Raw genomic sequence first — 12,440 nt, 5'->3', positions numbered from 1 at the left:
TCCTCCAAGTTCTACAATAATTTGTCCACTGATTTAGGCCTTTTACTAACTCCTCTGAACGTATTCTCCCTCATTCATGCAATAAATTTATAAGTCTTATAAAAATGTAAAAAAAATACACTTGAGTTATAGACTTTTTCATGGTGTATTTTGTTTATTTTTTTTAAATGGATGAGAGACCATTTGTTTTCTGACATAGTTGTAGTACGGATCTCTGACCTTTACTTGGCCAACTTTCTAGGCGTCTGAACAAATCCTGACTCCTCTAGAAAAATGATCATCCTAAATGTATTTTCCATACAATTGGATGAAATTTGTGGACATCAAAAATCTCATTGTCATATACCCTACAGTTTCATGAATTCTAGAATACTAACTTCTGGTACATAGCAAGACCATTTTAAACACTTTGATCATAATAACATCAACATACAGGCAACCCTGGGGCTCCTTTTTTTCCTACTGGTCCTGGAGGCCCAATTTCTCCCTGAAAATAAAACACAGATCAAATTTTAAAATTGTAAATAATCAATTCATTTTCAGGATTTTTTTTTCAACCGAAGCACCAGAGAATAAATAGCCCAATCAATCAGCCCAACTGGTCTTCTTTCCCTTCCTCTACTGCAGGAAAGGAGCAAGGCGAGGAAGAAAATCAGGACTCCAACACCTTAAAAACCTCGGCTTAGGGGCTGTCAAATACTTTCATTATGAAATCTGAGCAGCACATATTATTCTTTTAAAGAAGACCTAGTAGCTTAGACAGAATTGATGACGTGACACAACAGGAAAAAAAATTAAGTGAAATTTTTTCTTATTGGAACCAGCAGATGGTGTAATGGCCATGTCACTGGACTCCCATGTAGTCGGCCGTAGTTCGAGTCCTGGACCCAGTGGCTTAAACTCACACCAGGCGTGTGTGCACGTGTGTGCCCAAGATCCTTGGGAGGAGAATGGAGGAGAAGGGATTGTGGCGTGGCCATCCTCCCTGGGGGGTGATTTCTCGCTTTCTGTCTCTGTGTCTCTGTCTTTCTGGTGAGTGCATGCACCCTATAGCAAAACCTCTCCAAAATATTTTTTTTCTTATGTATCACAGTATTTAAGAACATGATAGTGGAGCCGGTTCCATGGCACGGTGGTTAAGGCAGCTGGATCTCACACAGCTGACTAGGTACTTCAAGTTTCAAACCTGGCAACTTGAGAAATGCCAGGTGTATATATGTGTGTGCCCAAATCCTGAAAGGAGGGAGAAGGAAGAAGAGGGATTGCAGCGTGACCACTGTGCATGGGGTGCATTCTTCGTTCCCTCACTCCCTGTCTCTCTCTGGTGAAAATACACACTTCTAGCCAAAATTAAAAGAGAAAGAAAGATACAGTAGTGAATACGAAGTAATAAGTAACAGTGAGGGTACAGAATAATAGTTCAACTTCAGCTTCTGAGATTGTGCTAAGGGCTTTGAGAAATAGTCTGAGCCCAGAACAAAAACACTTGAAAAGAGCATCCTCTGTGAGCGCGCTGGTCATCTGAGAAGAAGAAATAGTATTCAAAAATCCCGCATTAAAAAAAAAAATCCCACATTTTAATAAAACACACTCTGGATTGGGATTAATGAGGATGTGGAACGGTGCAGTAACTTTGCCAGAGTTAGCAATGCAAAAGCCAAAAAAACTGCAAGTGTTGGAAATTGTATGCTCAATGCTTGGGGGACTGAACATTGGCCAGCCATGGAAAGGGGGCAGAAATCTGTACTGCCTATGATGACCCAGGGTCCTTAAAAGGGACTGATTTTGCGGTATCTGTGGCTATCAGCAAGAGGAAGCTCTCCATCCCTCAGTAATGAAGCAATGAATTTACAATCAACAGTAAAGACGTTAACAGACAGCAAACCACAAGATTGAGTCAATGAGAATAGCTAATAAATGGTTAGAAATAGAAATTAGAACTACATATGGAATCTTTTAAAAGAGGGCCATGAAAGACCTCAGACTGAAAATATAACAAGAGACTACATTTTTTTAAATAAATGGATTATTTAAACAGATTAGACACAGTAAAGAAAAAACAAATAAATGGAAGATAAATAAAAAATAAATGGAAGATCACTAAATAAATAAACAGAAGATAAGTAAAAGATAAAGAACAAATAAATGGAAGATAAAAATCAAAATGTGACAGAATAAAAGATGGGAAAATGTAAAGATGCTAATAAGGATACAAAGTATAAAATTAGAAAGAATAAAATATGTCTAGGCAAAATTCCAGAGAGAATAGAGAGAATGGAGCAGAAATGATAGGGAGATATTATGTTTTTTGTTTGATTTTTTTCTCCAGGATTAATGGAAATGATCAATTCCACTGAGCCAGGAAGCAAACTGAACTGCTGGCAGGATGAATACAGCGAAGTCCAAATCTAGGAACAGTACAGCAAATTTTGAAATAAAAAAAAATAAATGAAATACCTTGAAAGAATCCATGAAATGGCCAGATCACTTACAAAATTATGATAATTAGAATGGTAGTAGAGGGAGCAGCAGGTGGCACTGAACTCTCACTTCGAGTCCTGGACCCAGAAGCTTAAAACTCACACAGGGTGCTTGTGTGCGAGTGCCCAAAGTCCCGAAAGGAGGCTAGAGGAGAAGGGACTGTGGAGTGGCCCTCTGCCTGGGAGGTAATTTCTCCCTTTCTGTTTCTGTGTTTCACTCTGTCTCTCTGGTGAGCACATGTGCCCTATAGCAAAAATCTCCTCAGAAAAAAAAAGGAAAGAATGGTAGTTAATAATAGTATCCAGGAAATATGGAAGAAAATCCTCAATTTATTAAGAGAAAATAATTGTCAAATTTGAGTTGTATACTTTACAAAATTATCTCTCAAAAACAAGTAGAATAAAGAAGTTTGTAATTAAATAAATACTAAAAGCTTATTACAAAGATATCTGTACTAAAGAAACAGAATTCAGGAAGAAGTAAATTGTCTTCAAAGGATTGTTTTAGAGCACAAGGGAAAAAAAGTAATCAAGTAAAACAGGATGCATATGTGAGCATTGCATGTAAATCCAAATTAATATTATTTATATAAAGCAACTGACACAAAAATTCATTTGCAAGGTCAAAATAACAGCTTCTGAAAATTGTATCATATTTGAACAAGTAATTGTTCCATGCATGTTGTAAACATGCATTCTGTAAAAGACAAAAATGAATCACTTTACTAGTTTTTAAGTTTATTTATTTCTTGGGACCAGGAGTTAGTGTAATGGCTATGTCGCTGAATTCCCATGTAGCCAACCACAGTTTGAGTCCCTGACCTGGTGGCTTAAACTCACACCGGGTGTGTGTGCGTGCGTGCCCAAGATCCCGAGAGGAGAATGAAGGAGAAGGGATTGTGGCGTGGCCATCCTCCCTGGGGGGTGATTTCTCGCTTTCTATCTCTCTATCTCTGTCTTTCTGGCGAGACCACATGCTCTATAGCAAAAACCTCTCCAAATAAATTTTTTTTAAAAAAAAAGTTATTTATTTCTTTCAAGAGACAGAGAAAGGAGACAGAGAAACAAGCACCTGAACAGAACCTCCACACCTCATTCCATCCCTGTCTTAGGCAGCCAGGATCACAAGCACAGACTTGCCTGCTCACTCAGTCACCCCAGGATGCAAACTCAAGCCCTTCTCCACGTGGATCCTACCACACTGACCACTACACTACCACCTGAACCCCTTTACTCTTTCAACATCCAGATCCAGGCACAAACCTAACCTTTGTTAATACTCACCTTTTGGCCCATTAAGCCTTGGTTTCCAGGAAATCCTGGGATTCCCTAAAACAAATAAAAGAAAATATTAATTTACAAAATATATAGACTGCATTGTTAAAGAACAACTATTCATAACTGGAATTTTAACTTTTAAATAAGGCATAATTTCAAACGTATACCATGCATATTATGGTGTAACACTACTTATAATAATCCAATTTGAAAATTAAACTTCATGAAATTCAGCATTTACTATTTTCTAAAGTTTAAATAAAGGCTTTTAAAAAAAAGAAGCTGTGAGAAAATTCATCACAGTTCTTTTTTCAGCCTAATATACATGATGAAATAAGGATATTTCACTGGGATACATTCTTTTATTGCTTATGGTGAATCACGCAAGAAACGCTGTCTAACAACAGGAGTTCGGATTCAGTATAATAGTCCCAAAGGTTCTTATAGTCTCATGACCTTAATTAAAGTGAATAAAATGAAATTATTTTCTCTAAACTGACTCTTGAAACATCCAGGAACCTATTTGGGTAAAATATGGCAATCCTTCCTCCTAATGATTCCCCTGTGGTATAGTTACGAAGAACATACAAACCGAAATTTGTGGAATATGCAGACAATAAAGAAATACAGAGAACCCTTTTGTGGCTCAATTCAAATGTACAAGCTTTCTAGCAAGATTCTAAGAAAATAAATGTTGAAAAAATTAGTCCATTTATTAGTGGGAGCAATTACTGTTAGCCATTCAATACGTTTGCCCAAAACAGTCATTTCTCACACAGCATAGATAGTGGTGGTATTACTCAATTTTCTTTTATATTCTGTTTCTTAGCTCCATTTTTAGTGACACTTTGGTCAAAATAACTACCCAAACCTATTATGATAGATAGGCACTGATGTTGGCAGAAAAGGGAATTTGAAAAGTGGGGAATCAGGCCCCATCAGTGTGTCTTTGTCTTCAGAGCTTTCGAAGAACAGCAGTCCTCGAGTAAGTGAGGGCAGGTGGTGAGCTGATAGAGGATCTTCTACTATAGCGATCTTGAGTTATTAATGCAACTCATGGATCAATGTGATAGCCACAAGTATAGTGTAAGAAACAAGCAGACAGTTAAAATCTAAAGTTGAATCCCTGGAATTCAGTTAAGACTCTATCTAGCCCAGTTAAGTTTGCCATGTCACTACACGTCTTGCAAAGAATAAAAGTCATAGCTGAACAATGACTCTCAAGAAGGGGCTTACAATCTAATTAGACAGGCAAGTCTTTATAAACAAACTAATTAAAGAATAATATAAAAAGCAAATTAAATGATTTCCTGTTATAAAACATGAGCATAGTGTACTCAGTAAGTATTCAGACATAAAGTAGTGTAAAATCATTGTGCTATGAGTATAAGGAAAACAGAAGAAAATTAATTATATCTTTCTAATGCAGAAAATGTATATTCCCAATGCCATTCATTAAATAACATTGCTCAAAAATAAAGGTCTTCATTTCAATAGACCATGATTTGGTATGAAACCTATGATCTCCTCCTACTTGGATATACATAGGCATGTAAATTCACGATAGTTTAGATTAAATTCTGAGTTTCATTCAAATCTGTCTCTTAAGATCCCTTCAGAAGCAAGACAGCTATATACTGCTCCATGCTGGAAAGCGAAAACAGTTATGCCAATGTCACGTCCTCGGAATCTCTAAAGAGGACATCATTTATCCATGACGTGTCAGACCTGAGAAGCTGAATCTCTTACTGAAAACTCCATTTGAGTTTTCATCACTATTCAATTCTCCATGCCTTCATGTGATCTGTGCTGTTAGTAAGAACTAGTTAGAGATAGCCTGACTCTACTTCTGAGGTCTTTCCCTTGCTTTGGGGAAAAAACAGAGCTTATGCGAACAGAACCCTTGCTTCCAGCTCCCAGAAGCCTTGAGAGATCATTTCCCTGCAGTTCGCCGCCTGCATCTGACACTCTTTTATTTGAGTTATTCTACTGCTGAGTTTGGTCTAAATTAGAATATAGCCACTAATATTAGATTATTTCAACATATTATACTGGGATGTTGGAGAAGTCATGATGCATGTTTGAATAGAAAAAAAAAAGAAAAACATGTCATGACTTTTCTGACAACCCAATATGTTGAGATTATTTTTAGATGTTTCCACATTAGGAAAAAAAGATTTTTTTCATTTTGTATATCCCTTCAAATGGGTAAAATAAAAATGACTACAAATTTCATAGACATGAAAGAATTCATAGTCTATCTCCAAGTAGTTTTAAAGTTTATTTACTTCTTTCATGAGGTAGTGACAAACAGATACACAGAACCTCCAATGAGGTCTCAATATCACAGTCCATCCCCAGCTTCAGCCAGTCCCATATCAAGGACCGCACATGCCCAGCATACTCTGGAGGTCTCAGGATGCAAACCTGGAAACTTCCCATATAGATCATCTTCACAGAACATAGCATTTTACTGCTGTATCATCATCTGACTCCCTTCTATGTCCAACTATGCTAAGAATTATCAATTATTGGGACCAGCAGATGGCATAATAGTTATGTTGCTGGACTCCCATGTAGTCGACTGTGGTTCAAGTCCCAGACCTAGTGGCTTAAACTCATGCCAGGTACGTGTGTGCACATGCCCAAAATCCTGATAAAACACTGGAGGAGAAGGGAATGTGGGGTGACCATCCCCCTTGGGGGGGTGATTTCTCACTTTCTGTCTCTCTGTCTCTTTCTCTGTATCTCTGGTGAGTACGTAGGCCCTATAGCAAAAATATCTCAAAATAAAAAAAAGAATTATGAATTATTTTACAAATCCAAAATATATAAATGCTATATATTAAAAATAAAATTAAAAGCTGATTTATATAAGCAAGCATTTGTCAAACTATCATAATACTACAAGCGTACATAGACTAACGCTATTGAAAGGTAGTTTTAACCAAAAGAACTGAAATCATTCAGAGTTATATTAGTTAATAAGATTCTCCTATATAGTATTTTCCTGAGCTTTCAGTATGTGCATTGAAAATGACTATGCTTTGCCAATTTTACATTAGCCGAAATATCATTCAAAATTACTTGAAAGTTACCAGTTTGTTGTTCCAAAAGTATCTAGTGACAATTACTTCATCGAGCAAATGTTTTTCCAAGCCAACTATTTGATATTTCACTTTCAGCCTGTGTGGTTTTGGGTTTAAGCAACTGTGAAATGTGTAAGTAAAAACAGAAACAAGTATTTTATTTGGTGTGTGTAAGTGGACATATTTACTTCGCTTCTGTGATTTTAGTTTGGGTTTGAGAAAGAGCAGAAAGTTGACTGGAAAATCCTGCCTAATGTTGTGGTGAAGGAATGTTGACAAGAAAAAAATGTTCTAGAAGCTTCTCTGTAACTATTTAAACCATAGCTGTGTAACAAGTAAGTCATTAAGAATAGAAATACATACTTTGGGAGGAAGGATTCTGCTTTTGTTTCCTAGAAACTACTTTATAATGAAGGAAATGTGTTCATGATACATTACTTAAAAGAACAAAATAACACATTCTACTTTCCCACGTGCAAAGGACATATTTACCTTATCCATAAAATTACACCATCTTGGATCACATCTGCTTTTAGTATTGTAAGATTTTCAATGCACTAAAAGCAGACCTGATCCATTAATGATTTTTTTAAGAGATTTTTGCTATAGGGCGCACACGCTCACTGGAGAGACAGAGAGAGAGAGACCAAGAGACAGAAAGCAAGAAGTCACCCCCAGGGGGGATGACCACACTGCAATCCTTTCTCCTCCATTCTCCTCTGAGGATCTTGGGCATTCGCTCACACACTCCTGGCATGAGTTTTAAACCACTGGGTCCAGGACTTGAATCATAGTTAACTATGCAGGAGGCCAGCAACGTAACCATTATGCCATCTGTTGGTCCCCATTAATGATATTTTTATATCAAAATGTTCAATCTTTCCACACAGTGGCAGACGATATTCAATATCACAGATATCAAAATATTAGAAAGGTGGCATGTTCCCCTCTTTTAGATCAAGAACTGATTTGTTTATTCCTGAAGATTCAATAAGGAAAAACACAAATGGTGAAAATACCATTCTCATTAGATAAAATGATAACAATGTGATTTTTCATACAGAACACAGCAGAAGCAACTGAAAGTTTAGATGCAGGAGTTAGCAAGCCCATTTCCTGGTGGTTGATCAATTCCGAGCTACTTATTACAACTGTGAAAGCTCAGCATTTTCCTTTGCAGAAATGGAGAAAAAAACAGAACTACTCCTAGAGTTGGTAGATTCTATCAAGTACTAAGCTCAGGGCTGGCATTATAACGAATGCATTTTTATAACTGTCTTTTCACAGCTACTCCCTGACCTTTGAAAACTGTGGAATGGATGAAGTCAATTCTTTCCCACCTCTCAATATTTTGCCCTCCTTTTCCATTTTGAAGATATCTCCTTTTTGCCTTCCCACCTTGTCTTTCTCTACCCTCATTTCCAAAAGTTTCTGTTGTATATATGGAGGACTCTGGTGATCTCTAGTTTCCCAGTGTGAGGGGTGCCAACATCATTGATCCTCATATTTTATATTTTGCCTTTTTAAAAGATATATATTAGGTAACCAGCAGTTAGCATAATGGCTATGTCACTGGACTCCCATGTAGGCAATCGTGGTTTGCATCCCAGACCCGGTGGCTTAAACTCACGCCGGGTGCATGTGCGTGCGTGCCCAAGATCCCGAGAGGAGAGTGGAGGAGAAGGGATTGCGGCGTGACCATCACCCCTAGGGGGTGATTTTTCGCTTTCTGTCTCTATGTCTCTCTCTGTCTGTCTGGCGAGCACACATGCCCTATAGTGAAAACCTCTCCAAAATATATATATGTGTGTGTGTATATATATATATATATATATATACACGACAGAGAGAGAGAGAAAGCAAGCATCCAGGTCCGGGACTTGAACCACACTTGACCATGTGGGAGTCCAGCACCCTTAACCACCATGCCACCTGCTGGCCCCAACCTTCTGCCTTTTCATGTTTGGCTGACTTTGATTATATAGAAGAATGTTATAGTAACTTTTTAAATATTTTACAAATATTCCATCACTTTTGTTCAGAAGAATATGACTGAGAGCTTCATATGTATTTGTAGTTGAACTCCACAATTTTTTTAAGGTTTTTGCCATAGGGTAAGAGGGACAAAGAGACTGTGAGACAGTGAGAGGAAAAATGAGTAAGAAATCATCCTTCAGGGGGGATGGCCGCACCACAATTCTATCTCCTCCATTCTCCTCCTGAGATTTTAGGCATGCAAACACACACACACACACACACACACACACACACACATTCAGCATGATTCTTTTTCTTTTTTTGGAGACATTTTTGCTGTAGGACACATGTGCTCACCAGAAAGACAGAGAGACAGAAAGCGAGAAATCGCACCCCCCCCGGGGGGGGATGGTCATGCCGCCATCCCTTCTCCTCCATTCTCCTCTCAGGACCGTGGGCACATACACACACGCACCCAGTGTGAGTTTAAGCCACCAGATCCAGGTGGGACTGGTCGACTATGTGGGAGTCCAGCAACATAGCCATTATGCCAACTGCTGGTCCCATACAGCATGATTCTTAAGTCACCAGTTCCAGGACTCGAACCATAGTCAGCCATGTGGGTATCCAGCACCTTAACCCTCATGCCACCTATTGGCCTCAACCTCCATGATGTTTTTCAATTCCCTTTTTTAATTTCCACAACTAACTGACACAGAACAGGTTGTTCTGTGGTAAGATAACTATGAAGAGAAGTAGCTCACAACCACAGTTGGCAGATCTAAAAGTAATCAATATGTAATTACACTCAACAAGTCCTTAATAAGCAAATGACCAGTTTTGATACTGCCATATTTTACTCTAATTGATCTTTAAGGGGAAAAGAAATAGTCTAAGACTATGGGATTAATTTATCCATCCTGGCCTACAAAACAGGGCCCCATGGAAGTGGACTCAAAACACTCAAAGATAAATAATGTAAGTAGAAAGTGTTTTAGTCAATATTTTGGGGCGACACATGTTAACACACAACAGAAAGTGTCACCAGTGTGATTCTGTAAGCTACAGAAAGAATCCAAAGATACTACAGGAAAGAAAAGTTCTTTGCAGATCATTTGTAAAGCCACTCCCAGTTACCAGTATTTCTCTCCCCTACCTAGTCATTTCTACATCTTTTAAAAGCCAAGAAGATAATCTAAACAATGTGACAGTTGCAAAAGCATCATTTTTCCAGAAGACAGAAAGACAAATGTTTAGCGAATTAAAATAACATACCTGAAAACCCAGAGACAGTGTATTATGTATTGCCACATTGTGGGAAAGTTGTGTAACCACCTTGAGCCCAAAGGATACAGAAAAATAACTTGCCCCTTTATATCACTGAGTAAAGTGAAATACATATATAATGCATCAATGAGTTGAAGGTGTAAATACAAGACCTTTAAAAAACTGAAAATTGATTCTGTTGTGAAAGAAAAATTTTCCATAATTCCAGATTGTTTTAAAGTTGGCCTTAATTCTGTGAAAGCTTAAGGATTGCAAAGTACACTTTTAAGGTACATGGACTATCGCTATATAATTCGAAACAAACGATGGTGACTTTGTTTGATTAAGGAGAAAACTAAAAAAAAAAGGTTTTTCCAAGACCTTTACAACTGATTCAGGGGACCAGCAGTTAGTGTAATGGCTATGTCGCTGGGCTCCCATGTAGTCAACCGCAGTTCAGGTCCTGGACCCCGTGGCTTAAACTCACGCCAGGTGCGTGTGCGTGCGTGCCCAAGATCCTGAGAGGGGAATGGAGGAGAAGGGACTGTGGCGTGGCCATCCCCCCTTGGGGGGAAATTACTCGCTTTTGGTCTCTCTGTCTCTCTGTCTTTCTGGCAAGCTCACATGCCTTATAATGAAAACCTCTCTTAAAAAAAAAAAATGATTCAGTTGCCAACTAGAAATTACACACCATTTCCCAAATCTCAAAACTTTATTTATTTATTTATTTTTGAAATTTCATATAAGATAGAGGTAATCACTAAAAGTGTTTTAGGGTCACCTTAGAGCCAAAAGATTAAGGGAGTCAGATTTTACATGGTAGATGGCAGTTTGAATCATGGCTTTGGTTTCTTGAAAAACACAGCAGGCACATGTGTATGCATGCCCAAAATTCAGACGGGATGTTGAAATAAAAGAGAAAGGATTGTGGTATGATCACATCCCATAGCTTTCTCTCTCCTTCTCTCTGTCTCTGTCTCTCTCAGGTGAGTGCACATCCCTCTGGTAATTTAAAAAGAAGGATTTTAAAATACAAAATCTAAGTGAGGCTATTAATAGTTTCATGATTAATACAAACTAATGAATGAATTTCCAATCTTACTTATTTTATGTGGTTAAAAATAAATATGTGAAAGTTACCTCTAATTAGATATCTTCTTTATTCATAGCCTTATATTTTTTAAATATTATATATATGCTTTTCATCTACATCTGTGTACTACTTCTTGAGTAACTCAACCCGTTTTCCATTTTGGGGACTTCATATAAAGTATATACCTCTTTTCCTATTGAAAAATAATGAGATGACAGTAGACTAATAATCATCCACTAAATTAAAATATTTAAATGAAATTTTGTTAATTTTCTATTGATCCATAAGAAATTAACACACAGTGTCTTAAAACACAAATTTATTATCTTATATTTTTGTGGATCATAAGTCCATTCTGGGTCTCACTGTTGCTAAGTTAAAAGAATTAGCATGGTAATACTTCTTTCTGGAGTCTCCAGGACTCATCCAAGTAATATCCTCAGTCCCTTGCAGTTGTAGAACTAAGATTCCCATTTTCTTGCTGGTGATACACTGAAAACTATTTCCACCTCCCATAGGCCATCACATTCTTTATTTCATGGCCTCCTCTATCCGTCTTCAAAGCCAGCAATGATGGGTCTGGTCCTTCACAAGTCACATCTTTTTCACTCACTCCTCTTCATGTTTATCACTTTTTAATTATTCAAGATTAGATCAGATCCACAGAAATAATCCAGGATAATATCCACATCTCAAGGTTCTTCATCTTAATCATTTCTGCAAAATCTATTTGCCATGTGTGGTAACATATTCATAGATTCTAGGGACTACAGTGTACATACTTTTGTCAAGGAGGGTGGAAGTATTATTGTTTTGCTTACCACAGAAGTATCTAACATCCTTGGGACCAGTAGTTAGCATAACGGCTATGTCACTGGACTCCCATGCAGTCGACCACTGTTCAAGTCCCAGACCCAGTGGCTTAAACTCACCCTGGGCTGTGTGCATGTGCGCCCAAGATCCCAAGAGGAGAATGGAGGAAAAGGGATTGCGGTGTGGCCATCCCTCCTGGGGAGTGATTTCTTGCTATCTGTCTCTCTGTCTCTCTCTGTTTTTCTGGTGAGCGCACACACTCTGTAGCAAAAATCTCTCAAAAAAAAAAAAAAGTTTCTAACATCCAAAGACCAGATTGTTTCTATGAAATTTAAACTCTTCCAAGGCATTCTAAAGATAAGATAATACAAATACAAATTATGAGGCATATAATCCTAAAATCAGTCAAGAATAACACCTAAAAAAGAAATTTACACACCAACC

At 37.7% G+C, this 12,440-nt stretch overlaps 1 protein-coding gene across 2 annotated transcripts in view; it reads right to left on the bottom strand.

The window, feature by feature from the left end:
* COL21A1 (collagen type XXI alpha 1 chain) overlaps positions 1-12,440 on the bottom strand; it is a 217,897-nt gene that overhangs the window by 22,130 nt on the left and 183,327 nt on the right. The window contains exons 18-19 of one of the 2 annotated variants that reach the window (XM_006149184.3): positions 3,765-3,809; positions 434-487 (exon numbers count right to left, since the gene is read on the bottom strand). In XM_006149184.3, the coding sequence (XP_006149246.1) occupies positions 434-487; positions 3,765-3,809 (99 nt within the window). Of the gene's footprint in view, positions 1-433; positions 488-3,764; positions 3,810-12,440 lie in introns of those variants that run through there. The other variant, XM_027772132.1, reaches the window with a different exon arrangement.

The sequence above is a fragment of the Tupaia chinensis genome, unplaced genomic scaffold (genome assembly GCF_000334495.1).
Source record: "Tupaia chinensis unplaced genomic scaffold, TupChi_1.0 Scaffold000256_1, whole genome shotgun sequence".
Taxonomy (NCBI): domain Eukaryota; kingdom Metazoa; phylum Chordata; class Mammalia; order Scandentia; family Tupaiidae; genus Tupaia; species Tupaia belangeri.
The sequence above is the reverse complement of the archived record's forward strand: the minus strand, read 5'-3'. Positions and strand labels throughout refer to the sequence as shown.